At 44.5% G+C, this 17,715-nt stretch overlaps 1 protein-coding gene across 1 annotated transcript in view; it reads left to right on the forward strand.

Moving 5' to 3' along the window:
• Window positions 1-672: 672 nt before the first annotated feature.
• Window positions 673-17,715, forward strand: part of c4h5orf34 (chromosome 4 C5orf34 homolog) — a 33,929-nt gene continuing 16,886 nt past the window's right edge. The window contains exons 1-5 of the mRNA XM_067982090.1: window positions 673-901; window positions 4,943-5,032; window positions 6,817-7,436; window positions 11,697-11,798; window positions 16,289-16,409. Coding sequence (XP_067838191.1) covers window positions 707-901; window positions 4,943-5,032; window positions 6,817-7,436; window positions 11,697-11,798; window positions 16,289-16,409 — 1,128 coding nt within the window. The 5' untranslated portion in view covers window positions 673-706. The remainder of the gene's footprint in view (window positions 902-4,942; window positions 5,033-6,816; window positions 7,437-11,696; window positions 11,799-16,288; window positions 16,410-17,715) is intronic.

Genomic DNA, 17,715 nt, shown 5'->3' on the forward strand with positions numbered 1-17,715 from the left:
TAAGTATATAAATTTATGGAATAAAAACAGAATATGCTGGAGAAGCTCAGCATCTGTGGAGAAATAAATATTTAACGTTTCAGGTTGAAGACCTGTCGTCAGAAGTTCTGACGATAGGTCTTTGACCTGAAACGTTAACTCGGTTTCTTTCTCCACAGGTGCTGCCTGAATTGCTGAGCTTTTCCAGCATATTCTGTTTTTTATTTCAGATTTCCAGCATCCGCAGTATTTTGCTTTTGATATAAATGTACGGGTTGTGTGTACTCGGTGTATAATATATGCTGCATCAATATACAGACGGTATGGGCTGTGTGTACATTATAGAAATATATCAACAGGTTACGGACTGTGTACACGGGGTATAATGCATACTGTATATCAATGTATGGACAGGGTACCGGTTGTGTATAGACGGGGTATAATATGCACTGTATATCAGTGTGTGTATGAAGGGTTGTGAAGTGCTTTAGGTCCTGAGGTTGTGAAAGACACTGTTTAAATGCAAAGAATTTCTTCTTCACAAACCATTTTATCTGAATGTCCATCCTTTAGCTGGGCAATGGTGAAATTGCATTTATTAGACATTATTTGAAGCACTGTGAATTTACTTTTACTCTGGAGTACGGTTCGTAGAGACATATCTGACCTAGTGTTTGATTCTTCAACAGTCTCCTGTGCCCCCGTGCGTTTGCAGGAGTCGGCCACCATGGCCTTGGTGAGCCTGATGGTCCTGTACGAAGATGATTCAGTGGAAGTGCAGTTTACAGACGGCTCCAGTCTCCAGCTCTCCCCTTGCGGATCCGAGTTCCTGTTCGAGAAGGCCCCTGCACCGTCCCTGCATCCCTTGCAGAGCTCCTGCCGAGTCCGACAGCGAACACAGTTTGTAATCAGCAGCTACAAGGTGGGAGAGCCCGACTTGGAGCCGACAACTGGTAGAAACAGGCTTCTTACGTTTTCAAATACTTGCATTTATATTGCCCCTTGCGCCTGCTCCGCCATTTAATAAGATCATGGCTGATCTTTGACCTCAACTCCACTTTTCCGCCCAATCCCCATATCCCTTGATTCCCTTAGAGTCCAAAAATCTATCTCAGCCTTGAATATACTCAATGACTGAGCATCCACAGCCCTCTGGGGTAGAGAATTCCAAAGATTCACAACCCTCCGAGTGAAGAAATTCCTCCTCATCTCAGTCCTAAATGGCCGATCCCTTATCCTGAGACTACATTCCCTAGCTCTAGACTGTCCAGCCAGGGGAAAGAGCCTCTCGGCATCTACCCTGTCAAGCCCTCTCAGAATCTTACGTTACAATGAGATCACCTCTCATTCTTCTAAACTCCAGAGAGTATAGGCCCATTCTACTCAATCTCTCCTCATAGGACAACCCTCTCATCCCAGCAATCAATCTAGTGAACCTTCATTGCACCGCCTCTAAGGCAAGTATATCCTTCCTTAGGTAAGGAGACCAAAACTGTACACAGTCCTCCATGTGCGGTCTCACTAAAGCCCTGTACAACTGTAGCAAGACTTCCTTACTCTTGTACTCCAACCCCTTTGCAATAAAGGTCAACATGTCATTTGCCTTCCTAATTGCTTGCTGTACCTGCATGTTAATTTCCAGTGCTTCATATACAATGACACCCAAATTCCTCTGGACACCAACATTTAATAGTTCCTCACAATTTAAAAAATATTCTGTTTTTCTATTCTTCCTACCAAAGTGAATAACCTCACATTTCCCCACATTATACTCCATCTGCCACCTTCTTGTCCACTCACTTAATCTGTCTCTATCCCTTTGCCGACTCTTTGCGTCCTCACAACTTACTTTCCCACCTAGCTTTGTATCGTCCGCAAACTTGGATACATTACACTCGGTCCCTTCGTCTTAGTCATTAATATAGATTGTAAATAGCTGAGGCCCAAGCACTGATCCTTGCGGCACTCCATTATTTACAGCCTGCCAACCTGAAAATGACCTGTTTATCTCTACTCTCTGTTTTCTGTCCATTAACCGATCCTCTACCCATGCTAATATATTACTCCCAACCCCATGAGCCCTTATCTTGTGTAACAACCTTTCGTGTGGCACCTTATCCAATGCCTTTTGAAAATCCACTGGTTCCCCTTTATCTACCCTGCTACTTACATCCTCAAAAAAAAAACTCTAGTAGATTTGTCAAACAGGCTGGGACTGTTCCAGAATTTAGGGAATTTTTAGACGATCACAACCAATGCACCCTTTATCTCTGTAGCCGCCTCTTTTAGAACCCAAGGATGTAGGCTATCAGGTCCAGGGGATTTGTCGGCTTTTAGTTCCATTAGTTTCTCCAGTACTTTTTCTTTACTAATATTAATTGCCTTAAGTTCCTCACTCTCATTAGACCCTTGGTTCCCCACTCTTACTGGTGTGTTTTTTGTACCTTCTATTGTGAAGACAAATACAAAATATTTGTTTAACGTCTCTGCCATTTCCTTAAACCCCAATATAATTTCTCCTGTCTCAGCCTGTAAGGGACCCATGTTTACTTTTGCTACTCTCTTCCTTTTTACATGCTTGTAGAAGCTCTTACAATCTGTTTTTATATTTCTTGCTGGTTTACTCACATTCTATTTTTTCCCTCTTTTATCAATTTTTTGGTCATCCTTTGCTGATTTCTAAAACTCTCCCAATCCTCAGGCTTACTACTCTTCTTGGCAACATTATAAGCCTCTTTTAATCTAATACTATCCTTAACTTCTTTAGTTGGTCATGGGTGGATCACTTTTCCCGTGGAGTTTTTATTCCTCAATGGAATGTATATTTCTTGAGAATTATGAAAAATTTCTTATCTACCGTCATATCTTTTAATCTAATTTCCCAATCAATTTTAGCCAACTTGCCCCTCATACCTATGTAATTGGCTTTAAGTGTAAGACTCTAATTTTGGACTTAAGTACGCCACTCTTGAACTCAATGTGAAATTACTATGAGATTGCTAATTAACCTAGTCTCATTACACAAGACAAGATCTAAAATAGCCTGTTCCCTGGTTGGTTCCACGACTCCGGTTGTCAAATTGTGCCACGGGAGCTTTTACGCCCACCTGAGAGGGCAGACGTGGCCTCTGTTTAATGTCTGATCTGAAAGATGACACCTCTGACAGTGCAGCTCTCCCTCAGTACTGCACTGGGAGTGTCAGCCTAGATTATGTGCTCAAATCTCTGGAGTGGGACTCGAATCCACAACCTTCAGACTCAGACGAGAGTGCTACCCACTGAGCCAAAATTAACACCTACCCACCTCCCCTTCCATTCATCTCTCTTAATCCCTTCCCTCCAGAAATGTTCCTTAAAACTTGCCACTTAATACGCTGTTTATTAATGTTTCTGCTGGAAGCAGTTCTGCAACATGATGTGGCTGGCTGTGTTGCACTTTCACCGCATTTTGTGTTACATGGGAAGATTCAGAGACCGACAGCCAGACTGGAACAGCTGCAGACGCACGAGGTGCGCTAGCATCCCAGAGGTTGAGTGTTCAAATCTCACCATGGCAAATTGAATTCACTAAATCTGGTCATTGGTGGGCTGATGCTACTGATAGTCATTAAAACCATGTGATTCTTAATGAAGTGGCCCACTCGGTTGTCAAGGCAAGTAGGGACAGGCAATAAATGTTAGCTTACCACTGACCTGCTCTAAAATCATGAATGCTTGTTTCCCACTTTTCTCGGCTCTTCCCATTATCTTGATGCAAGTGGTACTGTGTTCCCCAGCCCCTGAAGGCATTCGTGCTGCTTCATTTATATTGCAGATGGGTGTCGATGATCTTGCCATCTGTGATACATGAGGATGCCTCCTTTAGTTGATCTCACCAGAGCAGCCAGGAGGGAGAGACCCTACCAGAGGATTTCCATATTAATGAGAACGATGATGATGTAAAGAATTGTAAAAGGAGCACTTTGAACAAAAAGTGCTCCCTCACTTTAATCAATGTAGTTCAGAAATAGGAAATAATTTAATTAGAAAAAGCAGTATTTGTGACGAGGTGCTAGAAGGTACTTGTGTTGAAGGAACTGCCATGTATTCTTCCGTCATTAAAATGCTCATTGTTTATAATAGCCTTCCCTTTCCTCCCCCATCTTTTTTAAGTCGTTCTCGGGATGTGGGCGTCGATGGCAAGGCCGTCATTTATTGCCCTTCCCTAGTTACCAACTATTTTGATACAACAGAGTGGCTCGCTAGACCACTTCAGGGGGCAGTTAAGAGTCAATTACGTTGGTGTGGGACTGGAGTCACACATAGGTCCAGACCGGGTAAGGACGGCAGGTTTCCTTCTCCTAAAAGACATTAGTGAACCAGTTGGGCTTTTACGATAATCCGATAGCTTCATGATCACTCTTACTGATACCAGCTTTTTATTTCCAGATTTTTAAACAATTCAAATTCTCAAACTGCAATGGTGGGATTGGAACTCTCGTTCTCTGGATTATTAGACCAGTTAGATAACCACTACACTACTATTCATAAATCTGCTATAAATTAGTCCCCTGTTTCCATGCCTCACCGTCAGCATCAGGACTGGGAAAGGATGAAAAACAGTTTTAGTTTTTTTATGCGGCGAGTTTGTTATGATCTGGAATGCACTGCCTGTAAGGGTGGTGGAAGCAGATTCAATAATAACTTTCAAAAAGGAATTGGATAAACACTTAAAAAGGAACAATTTGTAGGTCTATGGGGAAAGAGCAGGGGAGTGGGACTGAATGGAGAGCTTTTTCCAAGATCAGGCACGATTGGGCTGAATGGTCTCCTTCTGTGCTCTGATTCTTGACATAACTACTACACTACCATACCCATCTTTAATCTGAGGTAATTGATTGTATAAAGTGCATTGAGATGTCTTGCTGTGAAAGCCCATCATTGTTATTGTGAGTGTTCTGCACTGACTGTATTTCTCTTGCAGGAGCAGTTACTGCATGCTCTGGAGTTCAGGAACAGGTTTGCCTCTCGGCCCTATCTCCCAGCAGATTTGATCGCTGTGGACAAGCTATCGGTGAGTCCTAACCCAGCCCTGTGGCAAAGCAGCTCCCTCCGTGGCCGGTCTACCCTCCCAGTCCAATCGGTGAGCCACATTTGCCCACCTGGCCCAGGTATCAGATTGCCACATCTATCACAAATTGGCTACGTTGTTAATGAGCAATTCTCATTAAATCGTTAGTTATCTCTGTCTTTTGACTTTGAAACTGTGTGTGTTTTTTATATATATATATATATATATATATAAAACGTTGGTTCTCCCACCGCGTGAGGGGAATTGACTGGGTTGAGTTAGGTACAAGGGAGCTGAATTAATATGCACACCATCAAACCTGTGGTGCCTCCCCTTGCACTGCGAGGCAGACTGATTCATCTGTCCCACGGGTCTTCCTGCTGTGTAGCCAGTAGGGCAGGTCGGTGACCTTCCCGTACCTCTGCTAATGCTGCTTTTCATCCGATCCCAGTGATGGTGGAGCAGCAATGACTTCCCCCCCCTCCGCTGTGTGCCCTTTCTCTATTGTTTCTTGTAGGGCAGCGTTTCCCAAACTATTTTGGCTCCCGCCCCACAGTAGTGAAGGCGATCACTCTCATGCTCATACGCCCCCACCCCACACAACATATGTAAGCATTAGATTTTTGTTGATAACTTATAAAACATAAAACAAAGTTCACTAAATCAAGTATAAAAATAAAACCTACTGTTTTCCTGGTACTGTAGGCCTTTACTGTAAAGCAGCGTTTCCAAGAGCTTGGAAAAATAAAATATTTTCAGAAAAAACGATGTTGAGGTGTGTCCCAAAGTGAACACTTTGCCGCGCTCCCTACACGTGTAGCGGTTTGGAACCTATCAGATTGCGCTAATCCACTCGTGACCGGGGATGTCACGTGAAATGCCCCCTTGGAATCTTTTGCGGCATGCCCCACAGTTTTGGAAACGCTGCTGTAGGGAATTAGATAACAGCTGCCTCCTCTCTTGAAATTGGGAACTTGGCAAAGGGCGGGGTGGTGGAGGTGGAGAGAGCATCAAGCTTTCATCGCCTGTGGTATTTACCACTAAATAATTTCTTCTGTTTCCTTGCTGCCTCGGAGTCAGGAGGTCGTCAGTTCAAGTCCCACTCCAGAGATTTGAGTATATAATCCAGGCCTGACACTCCCAGTGCAGTGCTGAGGGAGTGCTGCACTGTTGGAGGTGCCGTCTATCGAATGAGACGTTAAACTGAGGCCCCGTCTGCCGCCTTGGATGAACGTAAAAGATCCCAACGCCTTATTTTAAAGAAAAGCAGTGGAGTTCTCCCCGGTGTGCTGGCCAATACTTATCCCTCAAACAACAGCACTAAAACAGATTATCTGGTCATTATCTCATTGCTGTTTGTGGGACCTTGCTATGCGCAAATTGGCTGCCACGTTTCCTACATTATGACAGTGACTACACTTCAAAAATTATTTCGTTGGCTGTAAAGTGCTTTGGGCCATCCTGAGGCTCTGAAAGGCGCTAGAGAATCGTAGAAAATTTACGGCACAGAAGGAGGCCGTTCGGCCCATCGTGTCTGCGCCGGCTGAGAAACGAGCCACCCAGCCCAATCCCACTTTTCTACATTTGGTCCGTAGCCTTGCAGGTCATTGTTCTTCAGGTGCACATCCAGGTATTTTTTAAATGAGTTGAGGATTTCTGCCTCTACCACCCTCTCAGGCAGTGATTTCCAGACCCCTACACCCTCTGGGTGAAAAAATGCTTTTTTTTTTTCCATGATTGTTCAGTATGTCTGTTTAAACCTGTGTCTCTTCCCCCTGCCCCTCCAGAACCTGTTCCATGACATCTCCAAAGTGAAATGGCCCGGAGCTGATGGGGAAGGGGCAGCGACAATGGCCGACAACGGACGGGTCACGGTCTCCTCTCCGGGAGGTCACGCCTTCCTCTACCTGTCTCCTTCTCAGCTGGAGTTCACTGTCAAATTCATGGCACGAGTCAGCCAGCCTGTCTCCGGCAAGCCGCTCCTTAAACCAGGCCCATCGTGGAGCGGTGGACCGCACCAGCAGCCTCGCCCGAGCCGGGAGAAGGTTAAACCTGTCGGATTTGGTGCTGCTCGGAGCGGTCTGGGGAGAAGTGCCGGGCGTCGGCAGAATGAAGTGCAAGGAGTCGCGGATCCACCGGTGTCAGAACTAAGGGGCGGAGGCTCGACCGAGATCTGTTCCAAGTACATGCACCAGTACGCCTGGGCGGTTCAGCACCACACTGTGTCCTCGTGTCCACCAGAGTGGCATCGTCCTCTGAGACTGGCTCTTCACTGTAACCGCCAGCAAGAGAAAACGCCGGGGCCCGATGGGACGGATATCCTCCCGCAGAGTGGTGGCGAGCCAGGAACGGACACTGCTCTTCCTAGGCCGATGCCCCTTAACTGTCCAGCCCCGCATCTTCACAGGTGGGCACTAGTGGCGGGCTTTACACAACGATCAATAAAGCACAGTGGCTGGGGCTCTTTTCTCTACAAAAGAGAAGACTGAGGGGTAACCTGATAGAGGTCTTTAAGGTTATGAAAAGGTTTGATACGGTAGACATAGAGAAAATGTTTCCACTTGTGGGGGAGACCAGAACTAGGGGCCGTAAATATAAGATAGTCACTAATAAATCCAATAGAGAATTCAGGAGTTACTTCTTTACCCAGAGAGTGGTGAGAATGTAGAACTTACTACCACAAGGAGTAGATGAGGCAAATAGCATAGATGCAGGGGAAGCTAGATAAACACATGAGGGAGAAAGGAATAGAAGGATATGTTGATAGTTAGATGAAGGTGTGAGGAGACTCGTCTGGAGCATATACACCGGCATGGACCTGTTGGGCCAAATGGCCTGTTTCTGTGCTGCAAGTTCTATCTTTAATAAAAGAGAGGGGCTTGATCAGTTTACAGTGCGAATGGATTCAATGGCACAAACGCACCCAAAGTGACATTTGGGCATGGGATAAAAGCAAAGGTACAACTAAAGCTCTTTATGGAGTTTCCTAGTTGTGCGGTGTTATGTGGAGTGTTGAGACCTGTACTTCCAAGCATGGGTGGCTCTTATGACTGAATTGGTCAGCTCTCCTGCAACTGCGCGAGGCCAGGACAGGTTGGAGTTTGGTACGGGTTTGAAATGTGCAGCCCGTGTGGCCTCTGCTGCTGCAAATGTTGCATGACTGGGTGGGAAAGCAGGAATACCCCTCTACATGGTGTAGCTGGTTTGCTGGTGTGGGGAATGGAGAATGTCTGACTGGTGGGGTTGGGTGGGGGAGGTGTTCTTTTGCAGGTCAGAGATGAAGTACAGGAGGGGTTATATTCTGTTTTTGCAGCTGACCCTTTAACCATTCATCTACTTTACCAAATGTTGTCAGACCTAGAATCACAGAATGGTAGAAATTGCAGCCCAGAAGGAGTCAATCGGCCCATCAGCCGCAGCCCTCACTGGAGATGGGGTTTCAATGTAAAAGAGGAGAGGGGAAAATTCACTGCGAAAGAGGGGGGAAGGGCAATTCAATGCAAATAGGGGGAAGATTGTCCCCATTGCGGTGTGATAAGGAGGATGACACAAGGACAGTAGTGAGAAAGGATCTTTGGCTTGGAAGATCAGGAAGTAGAATTGGTATGGGTGAAGATAAGAAATAACAAGGGGCAGAAAACATTGGTGGGAATAGTTATACTGTTGGACAGAGTATTAATCAAGAAATAATAGGAGCTTGTAACAAAGGTTTTGCAATAATCGTGGGTGACTTTAATCTTCATATAGACTGGGCAAATCAAATTGGCAAAAGTAGTTTGGAGGACGAGTTCATGGAATGCATTAGAGAAAGTTTCCTAGAACAACACGTCATGGAACCAACCAGGGACCAGGCTATTTTAGATCTTGTCTTGTCTAATGAGACAGGGTTAATTATAATCTCATAGTAAGGGATCCTCTGGGGAAGAGTGATCATAATGTGATAGAATTTCACATTGAGTTCGAGAGTGATGTTTAAGACTATAGTACAAAGCCAATTTTACATAGGTATGAGGGGCGAGTTAGCTAAGGTAGATTGGGAAATTAGATTAAAAGATATGACGGTAGATAAGCAATGGCCAACATTAAAGAAATATTTCATAATTTTCAACAAATATACATTTCATTGAGAAATAAAAACTCCACTGGAAAAGTGATCCATCTGTGGCTAACTAAAGAAATTAAGGATTGTGTTAGATTAAAAGAAGAGGCTTATAATGTTTCCAAGAAGAGTAGTAAGCCTGAGGATTGGGAGAGTTTTAGAAACCAGCAAATGATGACCAAAAATTTGATTGAGGGGGAAAATAGAATGAGAGAGCAAACTAACAAGAAATATAAAAACAGGTTGTAAGAGCTTCTACAAGTATGTAAAAAGGAAGAGAGTAGCAAAAGTAAACGCTGGTCCCTTAGAGGTAGAGACAGGAGAAATTATAATGGGGAATAAGGAAATGGCAGAGACGTTAAATAAATATTTTGCATCTGTCTTCGCAGTAGAAGACACAAAAAACATACCAGAAATAGTGGGGAACCAAGGGTCTAGTGAGAGTGAGTAACTTAAAGTAATTGATATTAGTGAACAGAAAGTACTGCAAAAATTAATGGGACTAAAAGCTGACAAATCCCCTGGACCCGATGGCCTACATCCTAGGGTTCTAAAAGAGGTGGCTGCAGAGATAGTGGATGCATTGGTTGTGATCATCCAAAATTCTCTAGATTCTAGAACAGTCCCAGTGGATTGGAAGGCAGCAAATGTAACCCTACTATTCAAGAAAGGAGGGAGAGAGAAAACCAGGAACTACAGGCCAGCTAGCCTGACATCAGTCATCGGGAAAATGCTGGAATCCATTATTAAGGATGTGGTAACAGGGCACTTAGAAAATCATAAAATGATTAGGCAGAGTCAACACTGTTTTATGAAAGGGAAATCATGCTTGACAAATCTACTGGAGTATTTTGATGGTGTAATAGCAGAGTAGAAAAAGGGGAACCAGTGGATGTAGTATATTTGGATTTTCAAAAGTCATTCAGTAAGGTGCCACGCGAAAGGTTGTTACACAAGATTAGGGCTCATGGGGTTGGGGGTAATATATTAGCAAGGATTGAGGATTGGTTAACGGACAGAAAACAGAGAGTAGGGATAAAAGGGTCATTTTCGGGTTGGCAGGCTGTGACTAGTGGGGTGCTGCAAGGATCAGTGCTTGGGCCTCAGCTATTTACAATCTATATTAATGACTTCGATGAAGGGATTGAGTGTAATGTATCCAAGTTTGCTGATGCTACAAAGCCATGTGGGAAAGTAAGCTGTGAGGAGGACACAAAGTCTGAAAAGGGAAAATAGACAGGTTAAGTGAGTGGGCAAGAAGATGGCAGATGGAGTATGATGTGGGAAAATGAGGTTATTCAATAGGAAGAATAGAAAAACAGAATATTTTTTAAATGGTGAGAAACTATTAAATGTTGGTGTTCAGAGGGATTTGGGTGTCCTTGTATAAGAAACATAAAGTTAACATGCAGCTATAGCAAGCAATTAGGAAGGCCAATGGTATATTGGCCTTTAATGCAAGAGGGTTGAGGTACAAGAGTAAGGAAGTCTTACTGCAATCGTACAGGGCTTTGGTGAGACCACACCTGGAGTACTTTGTACAGTTTTGATCTCCTTGCCTAAGGAAGGATATACTTGCCTTAGAGGTGGTGCAATGAAGGTTCACTAGATTGATTCCTTGGATGAGAGGGTTGCCCTATGAGGAAAGATTGAGTAGAATGGGCCGATACTCTCTGGAGTTTAGAAGAATGAGAGGCGATCTCATTGAAACGTATAAGATTCTGAGGGCTTGACAGGGTAGATACTGAGAAGCTGCTTCCCCTGGCTGGAGAGTCTAGATCTAGGGGTCATAGTCTCAGGATAAGGGGTCGGCCATTTAAGACTGAGATGAGGAAATATTTCTTCACTGCGAGGGTTGTGAATGTTTGGAATTCTCTTCCCCAGAGGGCTGTGGATGCTGAGTCGTTGAATATATTCAAGACTGAGATAGATAGATTTTTGGACTCTAAGGGAATCAAGGGATACGGGGATCGGGCGGGACAATGGAGTTGAGGTCGAAGATCAGCCATGATCTGATTGAATGGCCGAGCAGGCTTGAGGGGCCGTACTCCTGCTCCTATTTCTTATGTTATGTTTGATTAAGCAGGGATTGGTCCAGGATATGATCATGGTGCTGGGCCTTAAGAGGCAGAGCGCATTTTTGTGTCTGTGTAGACACGTGCTCTGATCTTGGCATTGTTGTGAGTCATCAGGTGCCACCCTGTGCCACATTCTCTGACCTGCCTTCAGCTGGTTCATACTGATGTGGGCTGACATCAGGGCGGTTAGGCAGACTCCACATTCTTGACCCTAGGAAGAGTAGGAAAATGGGGTGGTGGGAAAAGTTACTGACTGGAGAAGGCGGGGCGCTCTAACAACAAAAACTGATGCTTTGCAGAATTGAAATTTGTAAAGGAAGCCCTGTTACTGGGATAATGGCAAGTAGCACACAGAATTTTAGAAAGCTTAATTGTAGCTGTAAAGGTCATAATGTAGCTCATTGACCAGATGGGCACGCACTGTTGCGTAGGACCTATAGTCCAGATCAGTGAGGAGTTACTCAATACTGACCGTGATTTCTGTCCCCAGATGGCGATACAGGGAAGTGCTAGGTCAGGGAAAGCTGGACTTAGAGACCTGTCTACATTCGCAGCTGGTGAAAGTCATCTGGTGCCAAGGTGTGGTGTACAGGTAAGAGATGCGAGGGGCTCGGATTATTTACTACACTGATAATGAGATCTCTTCAGATTCATTATTATTTTTTTAAACTTTTTTTTTGCATTCACTTATCCCAAGCTTTTAACATCGCTTGAAAGAAAAAACCCCAGCTCTCTAAATGGTGCAGCCTGTTTACTGGTGTGGGAATGGAGAATGTCTGACTGATGCAGTGGGAGGGGTGGTGTGGCTGGATGCTCTTTTGCAGGTTAGACATGAAGTGCAGAGGGAACGATGTTCTGTTTTCGATGAAGGATTTACAGCTGACATGTTCATCTTTTACCATCTGTTTCAAATGCTGACAGACCTAGACTTTGTATGGGAGGAGTTTGACACCAGGTGAAGTGTAAATCCAGAATGGTGTCCAGTGCAGTACTGAGGGAGTGCTGCACTGTTGGAGGTGCTGTCTTTCGGATAAGCATTAAACTTCAGGTGGACGTAAAAGATCCCACGGCCACTGTTTGAAGAAGAGCAGGGAAGTTTCTCCGGTGTCCTGGACAATATTTATCCCTCAACCAACACTTCAACCAGATTATCTGGTCATTATCACATTGCTGTTTGTGGGCTCTTGCTGTGCGCAAATTGGCTGCAGCATTTCCTACATTATAACAGTGACTACACTTCAAAAGTACTTGATTGGCTGTAAAGCGCTTTGGGACATCCTGAGATCATGATAGGCACTATATAAATGCAAGTTCTTTTGTTTTTTTAAAAAAAGATCCCCATGGAGGCTCCTGTGCACTGCAGTTAATTAATTTGTTTAGAAAGATGCTGCAGTCATAGGAACAGGAGGCGGCCATTCAACTTCTCGAGCCTGTTCCGCTATTCAGTTAGATCATGGCTGATCTGTACCTCAACTCCATTTACTCGTCTTAGCTCCATATCCCTTGATACTTTTACCTAACAAAAATCTATTGATCTCCGTTTTGAATTTTTAGACAATCCCCACCGTCTAAGTATGTTGAGTATAACTGGCGGGCGAAGGGCCTTGTGCTTGCTAGTAATCCCACCTGGGCGGAACAGTTCAGCTTCTATCCAGGCAGTGTAACCCGAATGTCTTAGACTGGTAAATGCAGTGTAAACGCACCCTCGATTATCTGCCAACTTGTAATATTCAGTGGCGCTGCACAATGGACGTTTCCTTTCTCCAGCATAAAATTCCTATAGACCATAAGAGATAGGAGCAGGAGTCGGCCATTCGGCCCCGCGAGCCTGCTCTGCCATTTAATGAGATCATGGCTGATCTGATTTTTTTTCCCTCAACTTCACTTTCCCGCCTTTTCCCCATATCCTTTGACTCCCTTGCTGATCAAAAATTTGTCTAACTCAGCCGTGAATGTATTCAATGACTCAGCCTCCACAGCTTTTTGGGGTAAAGAATTCCAAAGATTCACGACCCTCTGGGAGAAGAAATTCCTCCTCATTTCCATCTTTAACGGGTGACCCCTTATTCTGAGACTATGCCCCCTAGTTTTAGATTCCCCCATGAAGGGTAACATCCTCTCAGCATCTTGTATGTTTCAATAAGATCTCCTCTCATTCTTCTAAACTTCAATGAGTATATACCCAACCTCTTCAATCTTTCCTTATAAGACAACTCTTCCATACCCGGAATCAACCTCGTGAACCTTCTCTGAACTGCCTCCAATGCAAGTATGTCCTTCCTTAAATAAGGGCACCAGAACTGTACGCAGTACTCCAGGTGTGGTCTCACCAGCACCCTGTACAGTTGTAGCATGACTTCCCTGCTTTTATACTCCATCCCCCAAGAAATAAAGGCCAATATTTCGTTTGCCTTCCGGATTACCTGCTGCACCTGTATTTTGACTTTTTGTGTTTCATGTACGAGGACACCCAGATCCCTCTGTACTGCAGCATTTTGTAGTATTTCTCCGTTCAAATAATATTTTGCTTTTTTATTTTTCCTCCCAAAGTGGATGACTTCACATTTTCCCACATTATATTCCATCTGCCAAATTTTTGCCCATTCGCTTAACCTGTCAATATCCCTTTGCAGACACTTTGTGTCCTCATCGCAACTTGCTTTTCCACCTATCTTTGTGTCATCAGCAAATTTGGCCATAAGACACTCTGTTCGTTTATCCAAGTCATTGATATATATTGTAAATAGTTGAGGCCCCAGCACTGATCCCTGCGACCCCCACTAGTTACAGATTGCCATTTTGAAAATGACCCTTTTGTCCCGACTCTTTGTTTTCTGTTAGTTAGCCAATCCTCTATCTATGCCAGTATATACCCCCAACACCATGAGCTCTTATCTTGTGCAGTAATCTTTAATGTGGCACCTTATCGAATGCCTTTTGGAAATCCAAATATATTGCATCCATTGGTTCCCCTTTATCCACCCTGCCCGTTACTTCCTCAAAGAACTCTAATAAATTTGTCAGACATGATTTCCCCTTCATAAAACCATGTTGACTCTCCTTGATTGCATTGAGTCTCTCAATGTCCTGCTACTACTTCCTTAATAATGAATTGTAGCATTTTCCCAATGACAGATGTTAGGCTAACTGGTCTATAGTTACCTGCTTTCTGTCTCACTCCCTTCTTGAATAGGGGTGTTACATTTGCGGTTTTCCAATCCACTGGGACCTTTCCAGAATCTAGTGAATTCTGGAAGATTACAACCAATGCATCCACTATCTCTGTACCACTTCCTTTAAGACCCTCGGATGCAAGCCATCAGGTCCAGGGGACTTGTCAGCCTTTAGAACCATTAGTTTACCTAGTACTTTTTCTCTAGTGATATTGATTGTTTTTAGTTCCTCCCTCCCTTTTGCCTCTTGATTATCTACTGTTATTGGTATGTTATTGGTGTCTTCTACTGTGAAGACAGATACAAAATATCTGTTCAATTCCTCTGCCATTTCCTTGTTTTCCATTATTATTTCCCCAGTCTCATCCTCTAAGGGACCAATGTTTACTTTAGCTACCCTCTTCCTTTTTATATACTTGTAGAAGCTTTTACTGTCAGTTTTTATATTTCTTGCTAGTTTACTCTCATAATTTATTTTCTCCCTCTTTATTCTTTTAGTCATCCTTTGCTGGTTTTTAAAGTTTTTCCAATCTTCGGGCTTACCGGTAATCTTTGCCATGTTATATGCTTTTTCTTTTAACCTGATACCATCCTTGACTTCCTTAGATAGCCATGGTTGGTTCACCCTTTTTGTGGAGTCTTTCCTCCTCACAGGGATATATTTTTGTTGCGAGTCATAAAATATCTTTTTAAATGCTTGCCACTGCTTATCCACCATCATACTATCTAATCTGTTTACCCAGTCACTTTAGCCAATTCCACCCTCATTCCTTTATAATTGCCCTTATTTAAGTTTAATACAGTAGTTTCAGACCCAAGATCCTCGCTCTCAAACTGGATGTGAAATTCTATCCTGTTATGATCACTGCTTCCCAAGGGATCCTTTACTTTGAGATCATTAATTAATCCTGTTTCGTTACCCATTACCAGATCCAAAATGGCCTGTTCCCTGGTTGGTTCCCCGACATATTGGTCTAAGAAACAATCCCTGATACACTCTATGAACTCCTCCTCAGGGCAATTTTTGCCAATTTGATTTGTCCAATCTATGTGAAAGTTAAAATCGCCCATGGTTATTGCATTACCTTTTTTTTACAAGCCCCCCTTATTTCCTGATTTATATTTTGCCCTACAGTGTAGCTGGATTGATTGTGTGTGTGTGTGTGTGTGTGTGTGTGTGTAATCCTATCTCCTGCTGCATACCTTCCCTGTTGTAGGATAAGCAATTTATTGCCAGTCCTGTACCAGCATTACTCTAATTCAGCCACTAGGCAGTGCCCAAGAGCAGCGCAGCCTCCCCACACCGGTCGGTGTAGTTCAGATCAGGAACTTGGCCAGTGTATTAGAGGGTGAGGGGAGGAGAGTGGATTGCAACTCAATCTTGTCCTTCTGCCCCACCTCTCAGATTTAATCTTTTTTTTAAATCTAAGAATTGTATATTGGTGAAATGTTCCACATTTAACAGATTTTACAAGGGCAGGCAAAGTATTTGTTCAACAGAACTGAGGCTGCAGCGCTCTCCTGGTGCAGATGGGTCAGTCAGGTAGTAACGGGTGTGTCTCCCACCTTCAACTGGTGCTGGTGGGTCAGTTGGGCAGTGTGGCGGGGCCTGACCCCTAACTTGCTGGTGAGTCAGTCTGGCATTGTTGGGGGGTGGGTTGGGGAATGAAAGGTGCAGCCCTGGCAGGTGTTGGTGGGTCAGTCAGGGAGTAGGGGCATGACCCCTAACTTGGTGGCTCAGTCGAGTAGTGAGGGGTGTGGCTCATTGCCTAGTGTAGGGTGCGGCTCCAATTAGTGCTGGGCTGTTATTTGGGGAGTGAAAGGTGAGGCCCTGACAGGTGCTGGTGGGTCAGTCATGTTTGTGCTTTTTGTGAGTGTCTGTCGGTTGAATTTCTCATTGTTTCTTTAGGGTAATTGCCGGGCCAGTGAGCTCTGTGGAAATTTACCCGGGAGATGGTTCTGTTCTCAAATCCCAAGGTGCCAGCAGCAACTACTTCACCCATTATCTGATGGGACAGAGCGACGGGCAGGTAACTGTGTGTTAGGCAGGGGAGTCAACAAGGCTTCAGTGGACAAAATTGCTATAAGCTTGTGCGTCCAGTGGCTCCGTGGGGTAAATGCATGGCCCGGTGTGGTACTGAGTTGTACAGATCACAAGGCCCCAGGTCTGATTCTCCGTCTGATGAGTTAGCTAATTGGACGGTTGAGGTCTCACAGTGTGGAGGGAGCAGACATCAGTTGGGGGTCCCAGCTCGGATGGCTAACCAGTGTCCCCCTGCTGGAAAGTCCGCACGTGTGGAGGTCGGGCGAGGACCAGGCGTGGCTCAGCTGTGGCGCCCTCCCACTGGTGCTTTACGTATGAAGAATGGTCACTGATACCAGAGAACGGTGGAACCCTATCCCAGGATGTCAGTGCCATCAGGAGATATGGGGGCAAGGCCTTGAATTAATGGAACATAGGAACAGGAGGAGGCCATTCAGCCCCTCGAGCCAGTTCCGCCATTCAATGAGATCATGGCTGATCTGTATCCTAACTCCATCCACCTGTGTTAGCTCCATAATCTATTGATCTCGGATTTAAAATGATTAATTGAGCTAGTATCTACTGCTTTATGTGGGAGACAGGTTCACATTTCTACCACCCTTTGCGTGAAGTGTTTCCTAACTTCCCTCCTGAATGGCCTGGCTCTGATTTTAAGAACATAAGAAATAGGAGCAGGAGTAGGCCACACGGCCCCTCGAGACTGCTCCGCCATTCAATCAGATCAAGGTTGATCTTCGACCTCAACTCCACTTTCCCGCCCGATCCCCATATCCCTTGATTTCCCCTAGAGGCCAAAAATCTATCTCTCAGCCTTGAATATATTCAATGACTCAGCATCCACAGCCCTCTGGGGTAGAGAATTCCAAAGATTCACAACCCTCTGAGTGAAGAAATTCCTTCTCGTCTCAGTCTTAAATGGCCGACCCCTTATCCTGCGACTGCGCCCCCTAGTTCTAGACTCTCCAGCCGGGGGAAACAGCCCTGTCAAACCCCCTTAAGGTTCTGTCCCCTTGTCCTAGACTCCCCCACCAGCGGAAAGAGTTCCTCTCTATCTACCCTATCAATTCCTTTCAAAATCCTAAAAACCTCAATCAAATCACCTCTTAACCTTCAATATTCCAGCGAGTACAAGCCTAGTTTATGTAATCTCTCCTCATAATCTAACCCTTGGAGCTCTGGTAACATTCTGGTGAATCTGCTCTGAACTCCTTCCATCAGAACTGTGCCCGTGGTCCAACCAGGGCTTTGTACAGTTGTAGTAAAACTTCCCTTTATATTAGAACATAAGAACA

The sequence above is a fragment of the Heptranchias perlo genome, chromosome 4 (genome assembly GCF_035084215.1).
Source record: "Heptranchias perlo isolate sHepPer1 chromosome 4, sHepPer1.hap1, whole genome shotgun sequence".
Classification (NCBI taxonomy): domain Eukaryota; kingdom Metazoa; phylum Chordata; class Chondrichthyes; order Hexanchiformes; family Hexanchidae; genus Heptranchias; species Heptranchias perlo.